At 38.4% G+C, this 27935-nt stretch overlaps 2 protein-coding genes across 3 annotated transcripts; one reads left to right on the top strand and one right to left on the bottom strand.

Moving 5' to 3' along the window:
• Positions 1-6212: 6212 nt before the first annotated feature.
• LOC115744134 (cytochrome P450 71AU50-like) lies at positions 6213-9388 on the bottom strand. Its single transcript, XM_030679243.2, has 2 exons — positions 8493-9388; positions 6213-6984 (listed from the first exon to the last, which is right to left on the bottom strand). The coding sequence occupies exons 1-2, from the start codon at positions 9372-9374 to the stop codon at positions 6346-6348; spliced, it is 1521 nt and encodes a 506-aa protein (XP_030535103.1). The 5' UTR covers positions 9375-9388; the 3' UTR covers positions 6213-6345.
• A 14532-nt stretch (positions 9389-23920) lies between these two features.
• On the top strand, positions 23921-27935 carry LOC115744035 (pentatricopeptide repeat-containing protein At4g39620, chloroplastic). 2 transcript variants are annotated; one of them, XR_004015773.2, is made up of 3 exons: positions 23921-24407; positions 24925-26175; positions 27471-27935. XR_004015773.2 is itself a non-coding variant. In XM_030679116.2 (2 exons), the coding sequence occupies exons 1-2, from the start codon at positions 24042-24044 to the stop codon at positions 26032-26034; spliced, it is 1476 nt and encodes a 491-aa protein (XP_030534976.1). In that variant the 5' UTR covers positions 23921-24041; the 3' UTR covers positions 26035-26441. The 2 variants fall into 2 exon arrangements, 1 of the variants encoding a protein (XP_030534976.1); XM_030679116.2 differs by lacking the exon at positions 27471-27935 and having other exon boundaries at positions 24925-26441.

The raw sequence follows: 27935 nt of genomic DNA on the forward strand, positions 1-27935 counted from the left end.
CTTTACATTTTGTGACGCATCAGACGATGCGTGTCAGATCTAATTTTTGGACCATTTGTTTCATTTAAAAACAGCTTATTGTGAAGAATGAGATGATGATTTCTGTGCATGTTTTACTGGTCAAAGCACAGACTAGAACATACAACATTCCTGTCGAAGAATGAGCCAATGACTCGTCCTGAGAACAAAAATTCGGGCCGAAAATTTGGAATTCTTTCTAACATTAGGCAAATCGCAAATCATTACTACGACTCTACAAATTAAAATAGGCAAATTTACCGCACTAAACTTATCTAAGGATTCATTTATCTAAAGAAAATCTATTTTGGAGAATTATTTCCGACTTTCTGATATTCGGATGACGGAAAATGGATCGATATACAGAAAACGTTTTCCATGGATTGAGAACAACAAGTTTAGATCGGAGAAAAACAACTTCCCCTTCTGACACGACGGAAATTTATTTCCCTAAACCACTAAATAAATGAAACCTAACTATTTCCCTTTAAAATGATTTTCATAGGTATTATTTTCCTTTATCATGAAATTTTTAGTAAAACAAACGTGTCCTAAGGCTCAAATATTGCCAAGTTGCATCTTTTCCATGGCCTAGCTTAGATGCATCGCTTATAAATGCAGATTGAAGAATTAAAAGTCAAGAAAGGGTGAGCCCTTTATTAAATCGAAGACTGTAAAGGATCAAATTCCTTTAGACCATGCATTCTATAGAAGTCTTAACTGTGCTTAAGTTAAATCTTAAGTACTAAGAACCTAAATCCTAATTAGGTCTTAATAAGAAATCTTCACAAACTATGCAAATGAGCAATTAATCCTCGTATTAACCCTGAAAAACAAAAACTATATTGTTCAGGGCTTCATTATACGCGGAGAAGAGATCATCATCTCATTTTACCCTTTTGTTGCATGGATTTGAATCTTTTCAAATGTCTTTTCAGCACATTCCGTATGAATCTTGTATAAAAATTATTGTGGCCCATATGATGTTATTAATAATGATTTGATAATTATTTCACATTATAATTAATTTTTGTTGGTTATTAACGGCATAAGTGAAAAAGCGCAACTCTTCATGTGCTTTGATGGATAGCACCTATTGAAGAAGCGTCTATTGATAGCCTATATATATAAAAAAAAGTTTGGTCGTCTCTCCAACCTAACAAATGGACGTTAATAACAAATGAACATCAATTTTATTTTGTATCCTCCATCACTAAAACATGTGAAAAAAATAGAGGGTTAAGGGAGAGAAACTACTTTTCATTGTCTCTGTTTTCTACAACGACCGTCCTTAAAGAATCGCTATGGATAAAGGCACGTCTTCATCCTTCTTATTTATGAAAATCATGAAGATCGAAAATCCGTTGTTGTTGAGTTTTCGGGTAAAGTTTCACGATCAATTATGCTTACGATTGGTATCAGAGCCTTGTTTTTTATCTCATATTTTTCAATTATATGCTTTATGTATCTGTGCGTGTGGGAAGGCTTGATGGATTTTTGTGGGGTTTTTCCAATAAATATTTTGAAGTTCTTGAGAGAATTAAATATCAAGGCAATTCTGGTCGGGGAAGGATTTTGCCGATTCCGGAAAAATTCTGGCTAGGATTGCATTTCCATGGGTAACAAAAGCCCTAATCTTTTTCGACATTATGGTGATCGTCGGAGGCAAATTAAGCGGCGGAAGCCTCAATGGTTAGGGCTTACGTTTAAGGGAATTTTACTCGATTTCTACCAAATTTCTTGGCTGTTTCGCAATTCCTTGGACCTGTATGGTCGTGTTGGATGGGTCTTCCCCGATTAATTTGGTCGGAGGTGGGCTATCGGAGGAGATCCAAGCAAAGAAAGGCGCGGCGGAATCCAGCGAACAGGCGCGAATGAAAGAAATCGTGTCCTGAGAAGGAGAAATGCTCGCATCCAGATGAGGTGACTAATTCCACGCTCTCCTGTCGCGTGTCTTTACGAGTTTGCCGCTATTTTGTCTTTTAAAGTATTGGCCCTGTTTTGTCTATTTGCGAAACTTGCAATTTTTGCCCATGTTTTGTCCTTTTGCAAAAATTATAGTTTTTCCCTTGTTTTGTCTTCTCACGACAAAAATTATTTTTTTTTACCGTGAAGCCTAATTACAGTTATTCCTCCCATTCAATTAATTTACAGTTTTGTCCCTAGGCATAAATTTACTATTTATGTTACACGTACACGTGAAAAATTGCATTTTTCACATGTCAAACCCTTGGGCATGTCGGACACACGTCTGACACACCCGATGGGATACACTGTGGTCTCAGACAAATTTTATACTTGAAATCCAGCCCAAACACCATGGGCCTTACTAATGGCCCAGCGTTGTGCCCAGCTTAAGACATTGGGGCCCCCATTTTATAAGGAGTTGTCCTCTCTTCTTTTGTTTCTCAACCAATGTGGGACATGGACCACACCAGGGAGGAAGAAGAGAGGTACCGATGAAAAGAAAAAGAAGAGAAAAAACTTAATGCGTGAAAATAGAAATGTGCAAGGCAAGAAGTAAAGGACTGCCTCTTAAAACAAAAAATGACAAAAAGAAATTACTTCATAGTAAATCTTTGTACTCTTTCACCTACGTAAACATATGCTTGACGCTAGTGATGGCTTAGAGTAAGAAGAAGCAATGAAGTCATGCAATCCACGCATAAGCGGAACTCAATGTCGAAATAAATTATTAAGTAAATTCATTCTAGGACTCTTATTATTTATTTATTTGTGCTTCATAAAAATGATAATTTAATATGTATTCATAAAAGTATATATTTAATATATAATGTGTCCCAATGTGTCCGAATTCTCTATTTTTTGAAAAATCACGTGTCGGCATGTTGTGTCCCATGTCCCGTGTCCTGTCGGTGCAACATAGTTTACCATTGTACCCTTGGATGCTGAATTTTCCATTTTGCCCTTGGACACATGAATTTAATAAAGCTTGGGAAATTAATGGTTTTGTTAGTCACCAAAGTGGTTGAACCTTAAGTTTCTTGAGTTTTTTCAATTTATAGGGTTTTATTTCAATTATCCACGATCAATTGATGCTATGATTGAAATTGATATGTTAGACATCTTTATTGGTATCATGGATATATTGAATTTCATTCATTATAAGAACTTCGGGATTAACCCAAAGATTAATCAATTTCTTATCATTCATGAATGATATGATTGATAATTTACATATCTTGTTAGATTTGTTTGTATATCCAAATATAGCAAATACATTTTAATGAGACATATTTGTAATTGCAAAATAAAAGTTATTAGCATGATTATAGTATATTCGTGTATCATAGGATCTCTCAAAGGAGCACTATGAAATACATGTATTATTTAATCTAAATCTAATTATGCAAGGTTTTCAAAGCGTTAATGTATGCGTATTTTCTTGCATACTTGCAATATTTTTATATGTTTCTCTTCATTCACGTGCTTCGTCTATTCCATTATTCAATGTAATGAATTTCTCTGATTGGAGTGAGCAAGTCCAATTTAACTTAGGTGTCATAGATCTTGATTTAGCACTTCAAGTTGAAAAACTAGACGCTATTACTAAGGAGAGTAGTGATGATGAAATGTCTTTCCATAATGCTTGGGAAAAATCGAATAGACTAAGTTTAATGTTCATGCAATAATGGTAGAGAACAACTTAAAGCATCTCCTAAAACTGACAATGCTAAGGCTGAATGTATAACCAAATGTTGATTTTCTTGTATTGGCACATTCAGCTAAGTCTGAATCTGAATATTCAATCACCTCAAGATGATTAGATCTTTTATAAGTGAGCATATGACTATTCATTTCTTGTAAGTATGTGAAAATTTTCTTTCCATCTTTTCGGTGATCCAATCTTGGATTACTTTCATACCCGCTTTGCATTCCGATAGCAAAACTGCTATTTGGTTTGGTACAAGTGTGAGCTTACATTAAGCTCCCAACAACATATGCATAATGAATATTTTTCATTTTCTGTTGCTCCAATTCATTTTTCAGACATTGCACAAGGCTGAACTTGTCCCTTTTCTAAATTGCAATTACTCATATTGAATATTTATCCAAATTGAATCTCTCTAAGATTTTATTGATGTAGGCTATCGAGACAACCCTAACAATCCTTGTGAATTATCACGAAATATTTATATTCATATCGCATATGTTGTACCACCCATATCTTTCATTTCAAAATTCTTAGAGAGAAATTCGTTGATTTCATATAACAAATCAAGATCATTAATAGCAAGCAAAATATCATCGACATACGGAACTAGAAAAATAAACTTGCTCCCACTGACCTACATATATACATCGATAAACGGTGTTTTCTTTAAACCCAAAAGAGGTTATAGTATCATTGAACTTAAGATACCATTGTCGGAAAGCTTGTTTAAGCCCATATATTGATTTTTTTTAATTTACATATAGTGTGTCCCTTTCCTTTAACTGAAAAGCCCTCATATTGGTCTATATAAACCTCTTCCTATAAATGGCCATTAGGAAAGGCGGTTTTCACATCCATTTAGTATAACTAAAATTGTAATGAGCCACCAAAGTCATAATAATTCTAAGTGAGTTTTTCTTGGAGACTAGTGAAAAGTTCTCCTTGTAATCAATGCATTTTTTCTGAGTAAAACATTTAGCAAAAAGTCAGGCCTTATACCAGTCGATATCACCTTTCGAGTAGCGCTTGGTCTTAAAGACCCATTTACACCCAACCTTTTCACATCCTTCATGCAATTCTAATGCATAGATTTTCACTCTTCTTATATGGCATTATACCAATTAGTAAAATCATTACATTCCATGACCAGAGAAAATGAACTTGGATCATTACCATTCCTAAGTCAATTTCTGACTCTTGTACAACCACTTAGACATTATAAATGGCTAACTTCATTTTCCTTTGAGATTTTTTTAATGCTATTTCTTGTAGCTCAACTACCGTAGGTTCATTATTGGGTGTTTGATCATTTGTTTGTTGTTCTTCTTCATTATTTGGTTGAACGATAATATTAAGAACAACAACTTTAGAAGTTTTAGAGTAAAAGAACCTCCACCCTAGCTTCATGAATGCAAGCATCACGCATTTTTTTTTTTTTTTTTTTTTTGGTAAGGTAGCATCACGCATTCTTTCATTTCCACTAATGTCACTATTCTCAATGAACCTATCATTATCGGATTCAACAATTCTTGTACTATAATTAAGACAGTAAAATCTATACCCTTTGAATTTTCCTGCATAACCAATAAAATAGTCATCGATCGTTCTAAAATCCAATTTCTTTTCATGTGGATTATTAATTCGTACTTCTAATGGACAATCCCAAATAAGTAGGTTTCGCAAACTAGGTTTCCTTCCCATCCATAGTTTGAAGGAAGTCTTTAGAACTGCCTTATAGAGAACCCTATTTGATAAATAAATATAAGAAAGCTGCTAGCCCGATAGTACTTGTTAATTATTTCGACCACACGATCTCTCAATCAATGATTAATTTATGCAAAAACAAGCAGCAATGGTGTATAAATCTACGTTTGAGATTGTACCATCCCTAACGATCTTGTCAAGAAAACATTTCCCTAAATAAATATAAGTCTTTAATGCATACAGAGTAAAGATGAATAACTCATCATACTCCTAACCATTTTCGTTGGAGTATGATTACATCTTTCTGCTACACAATTTTGTTATGGTGTACCTGGCATTGTGTATTGAACACAAATATAAGGTCTTTCAAGGAAATTAGCAAATGGACCTAGACTTGTCCCGATCTATTATACTTTCCATAATATTCATCACGTCTATCCAACCTTTTTTTTTTTTTCACCTTTTTATCTAATTGTGTCTCAACCTCTTTAATAGGCACATCAAGTGCATTCATTGATTAAGGTTTATCATGCCATAGATAAACCTAACCATAATGTGATTCAAAAGAACCATATATATCAAATGTCAAGAGGCTTTCTTGCGCAGCGCTCAGGTATCTCATTCATAGGCATCTAGGAATGATCCTCCGGATCTCGAACATCTACATATGCATATCTTAATGATTTTACTTCAATTCAACCTTCGATTCAAATTGTTTCTTTCTCGGATTTGGCCGAATCTCATAGACATCAAACATAGCTCAATGCTCTAAACTACAGTGAAATTAAGAAGTCTCTGGTCTCTAGGTCTCAAAATCCGTTATTGAATTTCATTCACGGGACAACAAGACTTTGAAAATCAGGTACGACAAAATAGTAGGCAATCCATTTAGTATGAAAGCTAACACCTAGGAACTTCCTGATAATATCAGACTTATTTTTTAGAACTCACTCAGCTACTGAAAAGTCAACATTCAAACGGCACCTAGGCGTGACCATCAGATGTTTGGCTGTAGGAGTAGAGAGCCCCAACTCCCCGGCCATGTCAAGCTTGTTGGGTGACCCGCTGCTAGGAAGCTCCCAGTCAAAGCAGTGCACGAGCTGAGCAACCACGAACCGCACCACGATCAATCCGAGCTGCATCCCGGGGCACTTTCGACGGCCCGCCCCAAACGGCAGGAGCTGAAAGTCATGCCCCTTAAGGTCCACACTTGACCCTGAGAATCTTTCAGGGACGAACTCTTCCGGGTCATGAGTGGTCCACACTTTCGGGTCCCTTCCGATGGACCAAACATTCACGATGACCCTCGACTTGTGGGGTATGTGGAAGCTGCTCACTATGCAGTCCTCGGTCGCCTGGTGGGGAAGCAAAAGCGGAGCCACCGGGTGAAGCCTCATGGTCTCCTTGATGACCATGTCTAAGTAGTCCAAGCCATCTACATCTGATTCCTCCACTCCTCTATTAAGCCCCACGGCTTTCTCTAGTTCTTGTTGGAGATTTTTCATTGCACTGGGATGCTTTATAAGCTCGGTCATTGCGCTCTCTATTGCTGCCGCTGAAGTGTCCATTGAACCAACCAACATGTCCTGCAAGGAGGAATATATATGTCGAAATTCCTGTTAACGAGTATCGTGATTGCATCAAAAACTTACAGCAACTTGCCAAACAAAGGCTAAGAGAAAAAAGAGAAGGGGTATTACTAGCATAAAATCTACGATTGGATAATCCACCCTTTGCCCGATTATTACTGATATAATCATAAAAAGCTAATTTTTCAGGAATTTTAGACCAAGCTTCTAATATACTTTGATTTTGGCTAGCCCAGCACCAACTCTTCAATATATTTCTTGCTAAGAATTTCTATAACTTAATAGAATTTTAGACCAAGATTCCAAATTCGAATTCTTTTGAATTCTATTTTCTTTCAAAAATGAAAATGGAAAGAAAATATTTAATAATAAATCTTGCATTAAAAGACTTATTAGCATATTCATAAATCACTCAGAATGGCATATACATCACACATTGTAGATAATCTTTTAACAATACCTTATAAGGGATGGTCAGTACAAGAAGTTGAACAACAAAGTTTGATTTTGGAAAAACACCATCATTATGGGAATGTACATGCAGCAGAAAAATTACGCCCTAAACACAAATTTTTTTCATTAGGTACTCAATTAACAGAATCGGAACGTTAACTGAATCCACAAGGAAACTACTTACGATGTCCCATGAAGAAAAATTCCATTAAGAGTAATGGTCGAGATAATAAAAAACACAGAGTGGACGAGGGAAATTATTCTTCCAACTCGGTAATCCTTTCAGACATATTAAAACCCTAATTGAAATGTAGTCCATCAGCCACCTGTGCTTGAAAGAGACAAGCACATGTATTTTAAGAGACAATAATTCAAATATATTTTAATAAACTATGTTATCTTCAACTTCGACCTCTGGCATGTGATGCACTTGGTCGATTCGGAGAAGCTGACAAGATCCTCTGCTTCGCTTGAAGTTATTTAAAACAAACGTAGTTATTATCAATATTGTAATCACTACATTGGGCTTAACTATATAGACAAAACGATTTTTGAGTATCTGCCATTTCACTGTCTAATGATTTACGAAGTGAGGATGTAATAAATTTTACTGTTTGATATTTGAATATAGGGGCTATATACTCTGTTGGGAGCGTGCAGGAAAAGTCCAATATCATTATTCGGAGAGATTGTCAAGACGGAGCCAAAGTTCGAGCCAGTCAACATATCCAATCAGATCTACCTTTACTCAAAAGCTTAAACCAAAAAGTTATGAGCCAATTATGATATATTAACTACTTCACACCATACCAATTTTTCAACGTGTGACTTCTCTAATACAACTCATGCGTCTATCTCAACATACTCAAATATCCACTTATAATCTATGGAATTACCATTTATACATTTGGATACCTCACCATACAAACTCAACTAGCAGGATCCTTGTTCTAATAAACGTTCCAATCTGACGTAGGCTTAGATAATTGAAAGTAATTAGGGTTACTGTAATTACTTGTTAATCTAGCTACAAAAAAAAATTGATTAATTACCTTCATGATGGCTTTGATATGGGGCCTGCCGATATGGTACTCTCCCTCGTTCAATCCCATGATTCCCAGCATGACATCAACAAAATCTTTGGTCTCTCCTTCCTCTTTCTTGGACTCCATGTGCTCGTCGATGATCTTCTCAAAGAAGGCATCGAACACTTTGCTCACAGCTTTCATGCGCTTCGTCAACCCCTGAAGATCAAATGGTGCTAAACAAGGAACATAGTCACCGATGTTAAACTTCCTAGTTAACGTCATCGATTCTCGAATCACGGCCTTGAACCCTCTCTCGTCGAACTCCTTGTCTGAGTACTTCTTCCCGAACACCATCCGGCAACTCATGTCGGCGCTCAGCGACGATATCTTCGCGCTCAAGTTGATGGCCGTGCGGTCGCGAGACGCTTCTTTTAGAAGATTCACGAACAAGCCGACTTCCTCTCTCCTCATGGACTTGAAGGAGTTGATTTTGGCGTTGCTAAGGAGCTCCAACGTGCACATCTTTCGGATGGTCCTCCAATACGGGCCATACGGCGCAAACCCCAAGCTCCTTTGCTCGTAACACAAATGCTTCGCCGACTCTTGAGGTGGCCGGCTCGCGAAAACAAGATCGTGGGTCTTGAGGAATTGCTCGGCCGCTTCCGGCGAGGAGACGACGATGACCGGCACGAACCCGAGGCGCAAGTGCATGATGGGGCCGTATTCTTGAGCTACTTTGTGTAGATAATGGTGAGGGTTTTGTCCCAACAAAGGGAGGTTCCCAAGAATGGGAAACCCTCTTGGACCAGGAGGCAATTTCTTCTTGCCCTGTTTTTTCCATAGCAAAGCTCGCAGCAAGAGATGAGCAATCACAGCGAAGGTGAGTGTTAGCCATATCCAAGCCATTGGAGGTGGTTCTTTGGAAGGATGATTGCCGGCTAAAAACGGCAAATTTTATTGCTCTACTTTGTGGGCCCTGTTGAGAAATATCATGCACAATACATTAATTAAGTCAGTCACATGAAAACCGTGCCAGACCTTTTTTTTTGTCTGTTGTTATGGATTGTAGGAGACTTTTTGCAATATTTGATCAAACTAAATACGTTTAATCTCACGGACCCCAAAAAAAAGTGCGAATCGTGTCACAAACACGTGTATATGGAGCGGTTTCTGGATTCCAAAACATACATAACAGCAAATACAATGGAATTATTGGAATGACGTGAAGGGAGAATTAGTGTATGGAGCTGGTTCTTGATTCCAAAGAAATTAGAAGTACAGCTACATGGAGCTGTGCGCTACGTTGGCTGCTACAGCGATGCGGTTAACCACGTCCGTCATTGGCTCCGACGAAATCTGTGTCACGACGCGCGTGTATGTTCAGTTCTTCAATTACCAAACCACTCAATAATGTTCATTTCTCTGACAACCTTCAGACTTCCGTCGTGAATATGAGCAGAGCACATATGTCATAGTTCAAACTCAAAAAGATGCATCCAGAGTTTCCACGGTGAAATTCATCACTGTATCCCCTATAAACTCATATAGGCTACCATACTTGCTTCCTATCATTATCATAAAGAGCACCATAAATAACCTTCAGAACTCTACATTTTGAAGTAGACCAGTAAAAAAAAAAAAAAGTAGACCAGTACCACTGGCCAAGGAGAAAAAAAAGTAAACTAGTACCTAACTGTATCCAGGGTACGTAAGACAATCAGGTTTTTTATTCAATTCTGAAACATGCCTTAATTTAGTTAATGTCCTCATGATAATAGAATCATGCACTCCGATACTAACATCACCAACAAACATAATATCGCGCTTAACATTATTCACCAAGTCCATCTTACCACTATCAGTGCCCTAAACAAGATAGAAGGTATCTGTTATTACCAATGCAGAAACAATAACGAAAATAAAATTGAGAAAAATAAACGAACGCACAAATTTACGTGGAAAACCCTTGTGAAAAAATTCACGGGAAGAGTAAAAGCAAAATTCACTATGTAAATTCAAGGATTACAAAAGGTGGCTCAAAAAGCTAAAGACTCTTCTGTCACAGTTTCTTAATCTAATAACTTGAGAAAAACAATAGTCATACCGATCCCAAACCCTAACGTTAGCCCAAGCCCATAAAAAATTCAAGACATACTCAACAAATCTTTAGCTTTGGTTGAATTCCCCAAATAGACATAAGAAATAAATAATCTTCTCTTATCCACCGGAGTAAAGCTCAACTATAGCAAACATTAACCAAATCCAACCAATGCTTGAATTTGGCAATAGGCAAGGCCTTCGTTAATAGCTTACACCTTGCTAATGACATAAGTCAAGACACCCACTTCAAAGCCATACCACTAAGCTGGATTATTTTCTATACCAATTTTCAAGATCTTGATATAGCCATTAGTAAGAATGGGGAAAATTACCAAAACAGTCATAAACCTATTGCAATCGTGTTAATTCAATCCTAAACTTTTTTTTTTTTGTCTATTCAGTATTAAACCTTTTGCAATTATGTCAATTCAGTCCATTTCACTGGCTAGCGCTCAAGTGACACTACCGACATTGTCGTGACAAATTTTTAATAATACTATTTAGTGTTTTTAGAATATTTTAATTAATTTTTTTAATTTTCTTTTCTGTTTTTTGGTCTTCCTTCTTTATGGCCAACGAGGGACATCGGAGCTCGCCGGCCACAAGGCAAGGATCGTGAAGCCCTAGCTGGCTGCCGACGAGCTAGTCGGAGCCCTCGCCCAGCCTCGTCTAGGTCTAGGGAGGCGCACAAGGAAATGGACGAGGCTACATCGCCCGGATCTGGGCTAGGGCAGCCTCGCCGTGGCCTTGCCGGTCACAAGTGAAGGCAACCTCGCCTGTGGCTGGCAAGTCACGAGCAAACCTAGCCTTGGCCAGATCTAACGAATTATCCACAAGCAAAGTCAAGATTCTATTGCTTTACGACAAAGCTTCGCAGGTCAAGCAATATCATCGATGCACGACGAATTCCAATTGGAATTTACTGGGAAAATGACTGCGAGACTGAAGGATCAAACTAATTTCCATTCTGTTTTTTCTTTTCTTTTTTAGGTTGAATTTGAACTTTTGTTTTCCTTTTAGGGAGGAAAAAGAAAGCAGACGATGATGCATTAGAAGTTCTAGAAGCTGGCCTTCAAGTCGTTGCTTACGACGACCGTAAACTGGCCGAAGGAGTAGAAAATGAACGATTTTGAAAAGTCTCGACTGTGTCCATCTCGATCATTGAATCGTCACAATCCAACGAGACGAGCATCTTTTCGTGTGAGCAAAAAACCAGATCTAGGTGAAACCGCGTTCGCCCATGACCTTGCCCTCCTCGCCCAGACCTAGGGGAGGGCGCTGGTCAACTCGTCGACAGCCGACAAGGGCTTCGCGACCCTCACGTAATGGCCGGTGTAGGCCTACAAGCTTCGACCAACTCACCGGCCACAAAGAAGAAAGACCAAAAACCAGAAAAGAAAAATAAAAAATAAATATAAATAATTAATAATTAAAATATTATTCAAAGTTTGCCACGACAGCATCAGCCAATCAAATGGATTGAATTGGTACAAATGTAAAGGGTTTAAGACTGAATCAGCAAAAAAAAAAAATTGATTTAGGACTAAATTGGCACGGTTGCAATAGGTTTAGGACTTTTTTCGTAATTTTTCGGCAAGAATGTCTTGAATATAATGATACCGCACATTAATGTGCTTTGTTCTCTCATAATACATATGATATTTAGTAAGATGTATATAACTCTAACTATAACAATGGACAACAGTCACACCATGATTGACCTTAAGCTCTCCAAATAAGCCTCTTAACCATGTGGCTTCTTTAATTGCCTCTATAATAGCCATATACTCTGCCTTTGTAGTAGACAAAGCTACTATTTCCAAATGACTGAGCAACTTCCAATAGTAAAGATGGACCTAGTCAAAGACCTCTAGCATAATATGAATCAATATATCCTGTAAGAGAATCGCCGAGTTTTCAAAACCTGAAACTGTAATTAGAGGTACCTTTTAAATATTTCAAAATCCACTTCACAACTTGCCAATGAACTTTTCTTGGGCATGATAAATAACTACTTACCACGCTAACAGCATGTGAAATGTCGAGTTGAGTGCGAATCATAGCATACATAAGGTTATCAACTGCACTAGAGTGTGGAACATGTGATATATATTTTATATCATCATATGTATATGAATATAAACTAGCTAATAATCTAAAGTGAACAGCAAGAGGAGTACTCATTGATTTCATGCCAAAACAATCTAATGTTTTATCAATGTAGCTTTTCCGAGAAAGATACAATTTTTTGTCTTTTTCTATCTCGTCGAATTTCCAAGCCTAAGATTTTCTTCGTTGCACCTAAATCCTTCATATCAAATTCAGCACTCTACCGTGCCTTTAAATTCTATATATCATATTCATCTTTTGCTGCAATCAACAATAGCAAATAAATGAACGAGTCCTTTGGAAGTTTGCACAGATATACACAACTGTCATATTTACTCCTACAATAGCTAAGTTGCACCATAAATAAATCAAACTTTTTATGCCATTGTTTAGGTGATTGTTTCAAGACATATATAGGATTTTTCAATAGACAGACATGATCTTCCTTACCTTCAAACCGAAAACCCTCTGGCTGACCCATATAGATTTTCTCTTCAAGTTCTCCATGCAAGAAAGGTGTTTTCACATCGAGTTGTTCCAAATCTAAATCATGCAAGCAACTAACGCAACAAAAGGTCTGAATGGAGTCGTGTTTAACGACAGGTGAAAACACATCATTAAAATCAACTCCATCAATTTAACTATAGCTATTAGCAACTACACGACTTTAAATTCGATGTCTTCAACTCTAGGAATACATTCTTTTCTTTTGAAAACTCACTTGCAACCTACAGTTTTCTTTCCTTTTATTGGCTTGACAAACTCCCAAGTTTGATTCTTTTCAAGAGATTACATCTCTTTATTCATAGCAACTAACCACTTTGCTGAATATTTTGAAGAAACAACTTCCTTGTACGTTTTTTACTCACTATATTCTACTGACTCTACAACCGAAAGAGCATGAACAACAAAATCTGAGTAACCATATTTTTGTGAAGGTTTCATTGTCCTTCTCGATCTATCTCTAGCAATAAAATATCACCAATAGGCGATCGAACTGGTTAAAAAAAGAAACTACTTCAAACTCCACATTTTCTGCAGTACTTTTCAGATTTTCGCAACAAGGAACCGACCTGGTTAGGATAAAGCATAGCTGATTCATCAAAAGCAACATCTCTCTTGATAATAACACTAGATGAATCAGAATACCAAAGTCTATGACCCTTTACACCATAAGCATAGCCAAGAAAGATGCATTTTTTGCTCTAGGCTCTAGTTTCCCCTCATTAACATATGCATATGATTGGCATCCAAATGTTCAAAGAGAAGAATAATCAATAGTTTTACCTTACCATACCTCCTCAAGTGTCATGTTTTCAATAGATGTGGGAGGAGAATGATTTATCAACCAAGAAGCTGTATGGACTACCTCAGCCTAGAGCTCCTTGCCTAAATAAGCGTTGGACAACATACACATAGTCCTTTTTAATAACGTTCTATTCATGCATTATGCAATACCATTCTATTGTGGTGTATTCACTATAGTATGATGCCTCACAATTTCTTCGTTTTTTCGGAACTCACTAAACTCGCCTCCACAAAATTTCAACCCATTAGATGTTCTTGGCCTCTTGATCTTCTTACCGGTCCGCTTCTCAATCAATGTTTTCCATTGCTTAAATGTAACAAAAACGTCAATTTTCTACTTTAGAAAATATCAAACCTTCATTGAAAAATCATCAATGAAAGTAAGTAGATACCTTGCACCAAGGCCTTTGGAAGGAACTTTTGCAAGCCACCAAAGATCATAATGAATAAAATCAAAAGTGCCCTTTCTTGTGTTAATTCCTATTTTAAAACTAATCCTTCTCTGTTTTTCAAAAACGCAATGCTCACAAAAATTCACTTCTTCAATTTTCTGACAACACATAAGACCTCTCTTACTAAGCTCATCCATCCCTCTAATACTCACATGGGTTAATCTAATATGTCATAATTTAGTGTTATCTAATTCTATCATAGCGGATAAGACTACATTTGAACTTTTGACACCCGATTTTTAATCAGTCTTTTTAAGAAATTAATTAAAAATCAATAAAATTTCATAAAAATCAACTTCGGAACCCTTGGCCAAGCATAAGGAACCAATTTTGATAAAAAAAAACTTTTTCGTATTTTTTCTGGATTTTTGGATTTTCTTTTTATTTTAAAATAGCTGAAAATTAGAAGAAAAAAAAATCAAATGAGGTTAAAAAAATCTGGAAAAATAGTCAAAAAAATTCTCTTTTAAATCCATTTACGTCTCATCCACTTTGAATTTTGAGAATTTAATCTAGGTCTTAGGAAAAACCCCATCTCGCACTCAACTTGGTCAAAATAATTGGGAATTTCGCAAAACCTTATCCTATGTAGTTTCTCGGCTATCAAACTTCTTGTAAAAATAATGCACCGAAGAGGAGATTTCAAAGCTTGAAACCAGGCACGCAACCAATTGTGCGCCTGGGTTCAAGCCCCGATTTCCGGGGCTGCTCGGGTCCATGTCTTCCGGTGAGTTTTCCCCCATGTGCTTGTCTCTTTTTGTCTCTGTTTTTGGTTGGTGTTATTCCTCCTATGTTGTAGTTTACTTTGGTGTCATAGTCTACCATTGGTTGCTCTGGTGGGTCGAGAAAAACGTACAAAAGGGGGAAAAAAAAAAAAAAGACCCTTCATGAACTGCCTTTTTGGTAAATTAAAAAAAAAAAAAAGAACCAAAGTGTTCTGTGGCATGTCAAGATCGGTTTCCCAACATATTTTTTTCGTCACTCTTTTGTACTATTTAATATTTTTTCTTTTTCTTTTTTTTTTGGTAAGGAATCTTTTTTCTTATTCCATGTCATTCTCGATGTGTCCTACTTCGTGTCGGTACGTGGATCTACCGTTGGTTGCTCTTGTGGATCGAGAAAAACATGCGAGAAAAACCCTTCGTGAACTGCCTTTTGGGTAAGAGATAAAAACCATCTGTGGTATGTTAAAATCAGTTTTCCCGTGCGTCTTTTGGCATGTTCTCGTGCGAATCTTTCATTATTTTTTGGTTCCATGTCACTCCTGGATGCTAGTAGTTTGTGTCAGTATGCTGATTTGCCTTGGGTTGGTGGGCTTGAAAATCAAGAAAAGCGGGCGAGAAAACCCCTTCGTGGACTGCCCTTTTTGTGAAAAAAAACGTAACACTTTTGAAACGGCCAAAATAGGTTCTTCCGAGGGTCCTTTGCATTGACTTTATGCGTTCTTGTTCGTGCTTCTTTAGTCCATGACGCTCCTGGTATGTTGTAGTTTGAATCCGTAAGTAAATTCGCTACTGGCCGCGTCTGAAGAGTCGGGAAATAGTGCGTTAAAACTCCTCGTTGGGCCATTTTGTTATTGAGACAAAATCTAAAAAATCATGTCTTTAGAAAATCCAAGGTGGGCAAGATCGCGTCATTTAGACCAAACCGGACCCATATGGTCTTGATCAGATGTCTTTGGCGCGGACCGGGTCACCCGGTCTGAAAAATCCTTTTTCAAAATAAAAAATTTAAAAAAATTTAAAAAAATCCAAAAAAAAAATCATAAAAGTGGGGAAATGGCTAGATTAGTTTGGTTTCCATGATTTCGACTTTAAAAACCCCTGAAAATGATGATTTTGCCCCTTTAGGCAAATTGTCCCCAAAACTATCCCAAACTTTAACCACTCCATTCTCTAAGCTACTATGGCTTCACTATGGTCATTTAATGCGATTTATCTCCGTACATGAGCTTCTTGATTGTGCACATTATATGCTTTGATTGTGGTTGATAGGATAGACCCACGCCTGCACAAGTAGGTTCAGAAAAATACTCATTTCCGGTACCGAAAGGGCGTTGGTGGAAACACTGGCATAACCAAGTCCTCGGACCCTTAATCTCTAGCCGCGTAGAATCGAATGGCATCTCTCGATCGCTCGATAAGATTTTCGGTTTACCTTCCCCAAAGACCAATAGCAACTCCTTTCCACATGTACACATTTACATGCCACCCGATTGTACTAAGATCGAATTCGAATTACCTCATCAAGATTTGGTATTGGCCTGGGAGGGCTCGTGCGAAACCCGTTATGGAGGCTTAGCAGTCCATTAGCCCGATTTTTAGGATTGGACCATGAACTAGAAACAGTAGTGCCTTGAATACAAAGTGCTAGTTTTTAGCCCTTTAATCAACAGAAGTTAACCTCTCATGATCTTCACAACTCCACCTACAACTGTTACCATCAAGTGTACCCAAAGAGATAAGGTTCTTCTTCAAATCGGGAACGTGTCCAACATTTTCTAAGGTTCTAATAATGTCACCGTACATCTTAATATTGACAGTCTCAATCCCAACTACTTTGCATTTAGCGTTGTTTCCCATTAAAATAACTACACCATCATATTTCTTGTAAGTCGAGAACCAATCACGACTAGGACACATGTGGTGTGAACAGCCTGAATCAAGAATCCAACTATCACTAAAATTGTCTTTATCATCTGCAACCAATAAGCAATCTTTGTTTTCTTCTTCAACAACACCAGCTTGAGCAAGATTTCTATTGATCTGATTCTGTCTATTCTAGTAGTTTTGATTGTTCTAACAATTTGCATTCCCTTGATTTTGTTGCTTCAAATTATTTTCTCTTTACTATTTTGCCTTGAGTTTGAGACAATTTATCTTAATATGTCCCTTAGACTTACAATAGTTGCAAGTCAAATCCCTATGTTTCGATTTTGAGCTACTCTTGCCAGTATTGCTTCTCTCAACAAACCTTCCTCAAGCAACTAAAGTGGCCCCATGATCACTACTGCCTTAAAAAATCATTTATGTATCTAGTTTCTACTTATTTAGCAAACTAGTCTTGATATCTTCAACATCAATAGTTTCTCTACTAACAATCATGGCCTCTCTAAAATTCTTATGAGAGGGAGGTAGTAAAACTAACAATAAAGAGCTTGATCTTCATATTCACTTTTAACATCGATACTTCTTAATTCAAAGATAATAGCATTGAACTCAGAAATATGAGACTCAAGGGAAGAATCTTTAACCATACGAAGAGTAAAGAGTCATTGCTTGAGTCTCAATCGATTGGTGAGTGGTTTTGTCAAAATAATATTCTCCAATTTCATCCATAAACCTATAGCTGATTTATGATCCAGTACCTCTTGCAGAACTTCATTCGAGAGACATAACTGGATATTAGACAAGGCTTTTTATCAAATTCTTCCCAGGTTTCATCTAATGGGCTTTCTGATTTCTTCCATTTTCCAAATAGAGTTTCTTCAAACCTTATTGCATAAGAGCAGCCAACATACGAACCCGCCATAGATTGAAATTGTCCCTCCCATCAAACTTCTCATATCAAATTTTGTTGTTGAACTTGAAGCTACAACCAAAAGATCAAGATACTCTATAGCTTTGATACTAGAGTGTTATGACCAATGCAAAAACAATAATGAGATTAAAACTGAGAAGAATAAACGAATACACGGATTTACGTGACAAACCCTCGCATGAAAAATCACGGGGAGAAGAAAAGCAAAATACACTATGAAAATTCAAAGATTACATAAGGTGGCTCGAAAAGTTAAATGACTCTTTTTGTCTCTGCTTCTTAACCTAATAACTTGGGAAAAAATTTATGCTGCTCCCAAGCCCTAACATTGGCCCAAGCCTATAAATAATTCAGGACATACTCAGCAGTATCCCTCAAGGTCCCTCACTTTTTCTCTTTAACTCGGCTACGGTTTGCTCTCACTTTTCTCTCTAGTTTTCACCTTTAAGTTCAAGAGTTTTTTGGAGAAGAGAATGGCCAAGAGAGGTGCTCTAAACTCGCATATAGCCCCCCTATTCTTCTTTGGTTTGCTCTAGTTTTGTGGCCGGTTTGCTCTCCTAGGTTCACTCTGAAGCTTAAGAGTTTTTTTCGGGGAAGCGAATGGCCAAGACCTCTCCAATTATCTCTTTTTCCTCCTTATGAGTCACCCCATCCTCACTTTCTTTTGTCCTCACTTTTCTTCCCATTGGAGCTTGATTTGAGAGGCTAGTAGCTTTGGTTTTGCTCTCAAATCGGCCACCAATCAGTCTTCCATCAATCTAGGCTTGTTGAGGCTTTTCTTTTAGTCATTCAACCCTTAAAATCAGCTGCATCCTGCCATTTTCCCAGCAGAGAAATCATGGTACCCTCACCTCCTCCAACTGAAGAGATTGGCTCCGGTTTCCCTGTAATCGACATCCAATGCTTGGTTCAGTCTCTCTAGCTCATATGGGACTAGGTAGCTGGAGGTCTCCTGAGCCAAATTACGTGGGGAGATGAATGAATGAATAAGTGAGTGTTTGTGGATTGAGGACTCGAAAAGTAGGGTCAGATTGCGCACTTGCGTGAAACCGGCGACTGCACGCTCGTCGTTTGAACCATTGGGCTGATAATTTGAGGGGACTTAGTGAACGCGTTGACGTAGCTTGTGAAAAATTTCACGTCAAACAAATATGGGGAAGTTCACTTTCAAAACTCATAACATCACCGGTTTTCGTCTAGGGGCCTCGTGCAGAATTAGTCGACATCCCTTTGGATAAAGGCGAATTCTGGAAGCTATACTTGGAGCTGGTGTACGATCCATATATCACTTGAAAAGAGAGTCGAAGCCGCTCGTCATGACACCTAGTTTGCAATATTTTGAGCTCATTTGGGCCTTCGATCGATCAGGGAAATGCAGCTCAAAATTTGCAGGAAGAAGATTGAGTCTAATTGTGAATCGGGCCGGTTGAGGCTCTCTAGAGTTGCCATTGACCAAAATTTTTGAGGTTCTTTCTAGCTCAAAAAGTGTAGAAGAAAATGCAGTAGAAAAGGAATATACGCATGATGATGTAATATTGATGTTGTTCGTTAGAAGTTGAACTGGACCATTATTGGCTAAGTCAATTGCTAATCTTCACTAAGTGCATGGAAGTTTTGTATGTATTGAACTAACATTCTTATAGACTTATAGTATTTATGTGCAAAAGGAACATGGCAGAAACAAGAAATGCAGTGTCATATAACTGACCTCCTTTTTCACGTGGTTCAATTTTGGCCCTTGCTGGCCAACTTGATTTCTAAAGTGATTTTCTTTGGAAGATGTATGACGAACTGGCCAGCGAAATTCATGTGTCAACACTCAGCTCAGTCAATTAGCTCGATTTTTAGAGCAACAAAGAGACACTTGCGACCCTATTCCCACCAACGGAGGTCACGTGCCTTGCGCGATCTCAAATCTCTGGTTTGCACGATGCCGGCGACCTCCAAGGCTGCTGCGGTGGGGCTCGGCTTCGCGATGGGTACCCAGTAGTGGCGACATCGGAGTTTGGACGACGGCTAGGCCATGGCATGGAAGGGAAGGAAGGAAAAGAAAAGAGGGGAAAGAAAAAAGAAAAAAGAAACAATATCTAGATGAGAACATCTTTGACTGCAGTGAAAAAAATTGGGGCAAAAGGATACCTCAAGTGATAATATTTGTGTACGGCACTTATTTTGATGCCAATATTTTTTTAATCACCTAAGTGTCAATTTTTTTGAAAAATGATTATTTAAGTGCCAACTTCGGTGAGGTTATCAGAATTTCTTGTTGTTACCACTAAAGTGATCGTTTTTCTCTAATTTGGTACTTAAGTGATCCAAAAAAATTATTGACATTAAAGTGAGCGCCGTACACAAATATTGGCACTTGAGATATCCTTTTGCCACGAATCGGTGGGGTTTTTCTAATTTGGGGAGGACAAAAATGGGAAGATGATATAGCGGTTTGTTTTAGCGGGAAGAAATGAGGGCGACCTCTTCGATTCGCGCCAGTACGCTGAAGAATATTGCTTTTAAAATCCACTTCAGTCTTGACTATGGCTGACCGAAACCTTTTATTTAGGAACGATCATTTTTTCTATTTAAAAAAATTGCTATTGAATTCCTTTTGTATTACTCATTGTTCGAATATCATCACTATGAGGGAAAAATTCAAAAAAGGGCCTGAAGTCCTCTTGTTTTTTCAAATTAGGGCCCCAAGTGAACTCCGTTGCAAATAAGGGTCCAAAGTGACATGGTGTGTTTCAATTAAGGGCCTGAAGTGGCCACGGTATTTCAAGAAAGGGTCCGGCCCGAAGGGCACTTTCGTCATTTCACATTTTAATTTTTTTTGTTCATTTTCCTCCTTTTTTTTTCCTTTTTTTATTTATATTTTTTTTAAAAAAAAAAAAGCCGCACAGGTGGGAGGGCCGCCCCCCTCCCTGTGTGTGGCCGCCGGTGCATCGCTTATGCGGGGTCGGCGACGACGGTGAAGGCCCGCCCTAATAATATAGTCTTAGACCGACGACGGTCTAAGCCTCGACCGCGAGGTCCTCTCGGGTGGCGCGACGGCTCAAGGCAGGTCGGGTGCGGATCCGAGCTTCTCGGGCTCGGATCCGGTGGCGAGGGGAAGGCGGGCCGGCGATTGAACGGATAGGCTGGTGGCGTGAGGTGGAGCTCGGTGGTTGAGTGGATGGCGGTGAACGAGAGAAGGAGATAGGGGTCGGACCTCACCGAGCTCGTGGGTTCGTGGGTCTCTCGGCCGCGGGTTCGGGGGCTCGAAACGGTGGCGGCGGCGGCGAGAGGCTTAGACCGACGGTCGAGCGGCGCGCGGCTGTAGGTGGGTTGAGGTGGACGGTTGGTCGGCATCTACGAGATGGAGGGGGTGGGCTGTGAGCAACAGAAGGAAGGAGAAGGAGAAGATGAAGACGAAGGAGAAGAAAGAAAAGAAAGAGTAGGGGAGGGCCTGGTCGCATCGGGAGAGAGAGAGAGAGAGAGAAGGAAAAAAAAAGGTGTAAAACAGATAAAAAAAAATAAAAAAGAAAATAAATCAAATAAATAAAAAGACGAAAATGCCCTTAAAATCAGGTCTTTTTTTGAAATTTTATGGTCACTTCAGGCCCTTATTTGAAACAATATTCACTTCAGGCCCTTATTTGAGAAAATGAAGATACTTCAGGCCCTTATTTGAAACAGAGATCATTTGAGGCCCTTATTTGAGAAAACAAGAAGACTTCAGGCCCTTTTTTGAATTTTTCCCTCACTATGATGTTTTTCAAAATAAAACAAAAAAATAAATCTCATCTTGTTTTTTTTTATAAATAGTGAAAACTCACCAATTCGTTGGCAAAAAGTTACGAAACCGCACCATTCATTTTGTAAAATGACCGTATGGTCATGAAATAATTTTCTTTATTTTTTTGTTGGTGATTATCAATATCGCAGTTTAGGGTTTTTCATGGTATTAACCCAAAAAATATTGACATAAGTTTCGTATACAAATGTTGACACTTGAGTTGTCCTTTTATCCGTATTAGTCAAATCTCCGGTAATGTATGTGCCTGAATTTTTGCATTATGTATATGTTCGTTATTGTTGAGATGTCGAAAGAATGGAGGTGGTGTTTCAATCACCGGAGATTACTATCGAGAATAGTCCGGCAATGGCCGGACTAGTAGGATGATTGGAGGTGATGGTCGGCGATCTTGGCGATGGAGTGTCGGCTTCGACGCTCTTGGCGAAGAGAGCAAACCCAAAAAAACAATTTAATTAAAATTAAAAAGGAATGAGAAAAGATAAAAAAAAAAATGAATAGGAACATAAAAAACAATGGCCTTTGAAGGGATATCTACATCCAACATATCAAGTAGAGTGCTCTAAGACTAGTCAAACAAGACAAATAAAATGGAATACATGCGATTGATGTACTCTGTAAGTCCAAGACTCGAAATCTTTGCAAGGTCAATTAGAAGCTATCTAGGACCATCATCAAATTGCAAAAGTAGAAGCTATCTAGCACCATCATCAAAATGAGTAAAGTCGAAAGATTTGTGCAATTAGGTTTTCCCCGTAGACCGCAAGTCATTATTCATCAAAGAAATTCAACTTGCAAATGCATACTCTTCTTCCTTTGAGGCTTCCTCTGGCTCTCACATGCTCTTGTCAAAAACTTAAGAACCAAGCTTCTCGATACTATTTTAAATGCTATATTATGACGTATTTTGTTTATTTGAACATGTTTCTTCGTCGCACTTCTTTTTTGACAAAAATACATTAATGAGATCATGTAATGTGTCGTACTATTTTTCGTGTATATCAATACTGTTGAGAAATCCCTTTGACTTCCAATTTTCTATCAAAATACACAAGTATGTCAAAATCTTAGTGAAACGATATTCTACATGGGAAGCACAAAAAATTCGAAAACTTCATCCATGCCTTGGATTTTGATAATGGGTTATTTTCGTTAACTCTTTAATTCGTCTATTTTAAAGGGAAACCCAACATATCCTCATAAGTTACTGTGATATTGATAATCACCAACAAAAAAATAAAGAAAATTATTTCATGACCATACAGTCATTTTACAAAATGAATGGTGCGGTTTCGTAAGTTTTTGCCAACGAATTGGTGAGTTTTCACTATTTAAAAAAAAAACAAGATGAGATTTATTTTTTTGTTTTATTTTGAAAAACATCATAGTGATGATATTCGAACAATGAGTAATACAAAAGGAATTCAATAGCAATTTTTTTAAATAGAAAAAATGATCGTTCCTAAATAAAAGGTTTCGGTCAGCCATAGTCAAGACTGAAGTGGATTTTAAAAGCAATATTCTTCAGCGTCTTGGCGCGAATCGAAGTGGTCACCCTCATTGCCGGACTATTCCCGATAGTAATCTCCGGTGATTGAAACACCACCTCCATTCTTTCGACATCTCAACAATAACGAACATATACATAATGCAAAAATTCAGGCACACATTACCGGAGATTTGACTAATACGAATAAAAGGACAACTCAAGTGTCAACATTTGTATACGAAACTTATGTCAATATTTTTTTATTGGATCACTTAAATGCCACTTTTTTTATTAATAAAAACTTATTTGAGTGCCAATTCCGATGAGTATCCGTCGGAATTTCTTGCCTTACACAAATATTGACACTTGAGGTATGCTTTTGCCGAGAAAGTAGCACAGGAGACGCACATGCTCGTTGATCGACGAAGATTTGACCGGCCAATGAGCTAGCTGCTTTGAGACTAAGTTGTTCATTTCATGCTTTTATTTAAAAAATAAGATAACACCTCTTTTAAGAAAACCACTCTAATCTCGATCCCACTAGAAATTTTTTTCTTCAAATACTTTTCCATGGATTTCCTTTCAAACAAATTTCAATGCCCATTCATTTCTTTTCCTTCTGGACGAGAGAAATCCCAATTTCCAATCTTTTCAGTTTGTTCTCTGCACTGATACCCATTGATCATCCGTTTCTCTCTCACTCCTAAACTACTCGAAGTCCATCCCTCAGCTCATCGCCCTCTTTCTTTGCTAAACCACTCGATCTTCCTTCACCCACCTGCAAAATGCCCCTTCATTTATCATCACCACTTTCTACTATCTCCCTCTGCTCATCTTCATCTTCTTCTTCGTCTTTCAATGATTCGTCGCATAACTACAATTTGACCCAGCCATGGCTTCGCCGGAAGGTCGACCCGAGGGGACCCGGAAGGCATGTGTACTGTTTGTCGACGAGGCCCAAGAGAAAAGCGAGCGCGGGGAGAGAGGACTCGGAGGCAGAGGATCTGGTGAGGGTTCTGATGAGGAAGTTCAGCGACAGAGAGCCCTTGGTGAAGACGATGGATAAGTACGTCAGGGTTGTGAGGACCGAGCACTGCTTCCTCCTCTTTGAAGAGCTGGGCAAGACTGATAAATGGACACAGTGCCTGGAGGTCAGTGGTGGTGCTCTCTCTCTGTCTCTCTGACTCTATTTCATGGGAAAAAAGACTTTTTTTTTATACATTTTCAGCTTCTGGGTATTCGAAGATATACTGTTAGAGGACAAAAGCTAGGATGCACATTGTACTCATTCATGGAATTCCTTTGCCCATTAGCTGTATGATAAATGTTCTATGTGAATGTTCTGTTCGCAAGTAGATATTTTCACACTGGAATCCCCTTCTTAGTCCTAATATTAGTCTGTAAAGGAGGAATCTAGATTATGTAGCCAACTACAAAGCATGTCATCTCCGTAATTATTTGGCAAATGTAGTTTTAGCGACTAAAGATAATCCCTTCTGACGAAATGGGAGCAAATGGTCTTGTATATGGGCTCACAAATTGGCATTTATCTTGGCATGGTGCTGATGATATAATTCCTTCGTGAAGAAATTAAATGAGGACTTTTGAACTTCTGTGCGGGCTTGCCTTAGCCTGATTCAGCAGCTTCTTTATGCTACATGCGTTCAGGTGTTCAGGTGGATGCAGAAGCAGCGCTGGTATGTAGCCGACAATGGTGTATATTCAAAGCTAATTTCAGTCATGGGTAAGAAAGGGCAAACTCGAATGGCCATGTGGCTGTTCTCAGAGATGCGAAATAGTGGGTGCCGGCCCGACACATCAGTTTACAATGCGCTCATTACTGCTCACCTTCACTCTAGTGACAAAGCAAAGGCTTTGGCCAAAGCTCTTGGTTATTTTGGCAAGATGAAGGGAATGGAACGCTGTAAGCCTAACGTCGTGACCTATAACATCCTTTTGAGAGCTTTTGCTCAAGCTCGAAATGTGGAACAAGTCAACGCTTTGTTCAAGGACCTCGATGAAAGTATTGTTTCGCCCGACGTATATACTTTCAATGGTGTGATGGATGCATATGGGAAAAATGGGATGATCCAAGAAATGGAGTCTGTGCTTTCTCGTATGAAAAGCAATCAATGTAAGCCCGACGTTATCACATTCAATTTGCTGATTGATTCGTATGGGAAGAGGCAGGAATTTGAGAAGATGGAACAAGTCTTCAAGAGCTTACTGCGGTCTAAGGAGAAGCCAACATTGCCTACATTTAACTCAATGATCATAAACTACGGGAAGGCAAGACTCAAGGACAAAGCAGAACACGTGTTTAAAAGGATGGGTGCTACGAAGTACACGCCGAACCACATCACATGGGAGAGTCTAATAATGATGTATGGGTTCTGCGACTGTGTTTCTAAAGCTCGGGATATATTTGATGAGTTGATTGAATCTGGGAAGGACATAAAAATATCAACCTTAAATGCTATGCTTGATGTTTACTGCATGAATGGTCTACCCATCGAGGCAGACATGCTTTTTGAGACAGCAAGAAGTGTTGGGGTTAATCCTGATTCATCAACATATAAACTTCTGTACAAGGCATATACTAAGTCTGAGAAAAAGGAGCTTGTAGACAAGCTGCTGGTGTGTATGGACAGAGCTGGCATCGTCCCCAACAAAAGATTCTTCCTTGATGCACTGGGTGCTTTTGGGTCTCTACCTGCTTCTCCAGATTCTGACAGTGCAAAGAGTTTAAGCAGGCCAGAAGCAACTACTAAGGCTTGAGTAGAATTAGCTCATCAATTTTGTTGTATGGGGTAATTCTCTCCATTCAAATGGAGCTCTCCAAGAAAGACTCATAATACGAGAACAGAGCAACGATTCTTCAACTGGTCCACCGAGATGTGACTTACTCTTTCAGTACTGGTATGCATATCTTGCTTTCATATGAATACACATTGCGTTCTTTTGTCCTTCATGGTCCTTACATTCTGAAAGCTTAATCAAATACAATATCCTTGTGGCAGATATTGTGTTTTAAAGTGATCTGTATTTCTTGAATTAATTAGTGTAACAATGCCTCTAAATAAGGACGTTTGCTTAGATTTTTGAAGTACTCATGAGTTTAGCACTCTGTTTTTCATTGCATTGTTTCTCTTTTGGATCTTGTGACAGTTCACACCAATCATAAAGTTGAGGACACTCTTAAGTCTTGTATGCCCATTCTTTAAATTTTCATCTATTTCATAGCATTTTGATGCAGTTAAAGTTAGTAGTGAATGCCAAAAGAGTTTTTCAAATTATGATTGAACCGGAGTTGGAATAGATGTTTGGATCTTTATTTTGCTTTCTGGGGACTGTTTTGACCCAATAAATTTGCGCCAATATGTGGGACTGTTGAGTGTATGTCTAAATATTCAATTTTCTCAATCGACTGCATTCCATGTGAGAACTTAAGCATCCGCGCGACAGAATCCCAGCCTAGCATCTGGATCAGCTGAACTGGACCTGAAGTTCGTTTGCCGGTAGCTAGGTCCATCCTAGCATAGGTTGACAAAAACAGTCTATTTGTATAGAGAGCAAATTGAGTTGATCTGGAGGATAGCCAGATGGTACCAAGGGCTTCCAGCAAAGGATACTGAGAAATCTCAATTTAATCGCCCTTTCTTATGTGTAGTGGCTCAAAATATGGGTTTCTTCGTGCTAATGAGACGGTCTGATTGTTTACTGCCAAACATGCAATCCTCGTTTTTCCTTTTTTTTCTAGCTGGCAAGCTAATCTCGTGTTAAAGGTCGACCATATGCAATGACTGGTCCTTAGATTGGATTGTGTGTTTTGGCCTCAATGGACTTTGCTTGGTACCTAACGTTATGTAGTCCTTGAACATCAACTTATAAATCTTGTCTCATGCATTTGCCACATTTTGTTTAGTTGAAGATCAAGCATGTCTACTTGACTTCAATTTTAGGTCGGTTGATATCGGTATATGAATGCTGATTAGCACGTCAGCTCCTTGTTTTTTTTTATGCTGCCCTTCTGTTGAGAAAAACCAGTTGTGCCCTTTCGCCTATTTGTGAGATTTGAGTGCCCCAAGATTAAACTTATAATTTGAAGTTCTTTGTCCGACAATAGTCCTTATAATGACCTTGATGGTGCATTGTTCACATCAATCATGCTTCCATCACTTTGTATGGCCCTCATTTGAGCTTTGTCACTGCAGAATGTTGCTCAGCTGCGATTGGCAGCACCGTTGCGGCTGTTGTCTGGTCTGACTGGAATTGGGAGGAACTAGCAGCTGCTTTCTTCAACTGTATCTCTAGGTTGCAAAATCCTGGAAAACTTCCCTCAGAGAAGGTAATCCGAGAGAATTTCAGACTTCCATATTTCATTCATTTGTACTAGGATAATAGTCAGATATCCATAGGAAGATGCATCTTGTATTTTTTATGTTCAAATGTTGATTAACGTCTTGTCAGTTGTTTTTTCTTGTTCTTCTAGATTTCAGATGTAATCTTAGGATTAGCATCCCTTTTTCCATCCAGCGCTTGAGTGTAAGAAAAGGTCAATTTCTTCTATAAATTGAACAATCATTCCAATTAGAGTGCTCGTTTCTATGAACTTGTTTTGCCGTAGAGATGTACAGCTGATGCCCCTCGAGCTTTTGAGCATCATCTTTGGCGGGGCC

This window comes from Rhodamnia argentea, chromosome 11 (genome assembly GCF_020921035.1).
Source record: "Rhodamnia argentea isolate NSW1041297 chromosome 11, ASM2092103v1, whole genome shotgun sequence".
NCBI classification, from domain to species: domain Eukaryota; kingdom Viridiplantae; phylum Streptophyta; class Magnoliopsida; order Myrtales; family Myrtaceae; genus Rhodamnia; species Rhodamnia argentea.

Excerpts from the sequence above, each read along its gene's own strand:
- LOC115744035 (XM_030679116.2), top strand. The coding sequence starts at position 24,042 with ATGCCCCTTCATTTATCATCACCACTTTCTACTATCTCCCTCTGCTCA. Across the intron at positions 24,408-24,924 it reads AATGGACACAGTGCCTGGAG|GTGTTCAGGTGGATGCAGAA; the intron begins GTCAGTGGTGGT and ends ACATGCGTTCAG.
- LOC115744134 (XM_030679243.2), bottom strand. The coding sequence starts at position 9,374 with ATGGCTTGGATATGGCTAACACTCACCTTCGCTGTGATTGCTCATCTC. Across the intron at positions 6,985-8,492 it reads ATATCAAAGCCATCATGAAG|GACATGTTGGTTGGTTCAAT; the intron begins GTAATTAATCAA and ends TCCTCCTTGCAG.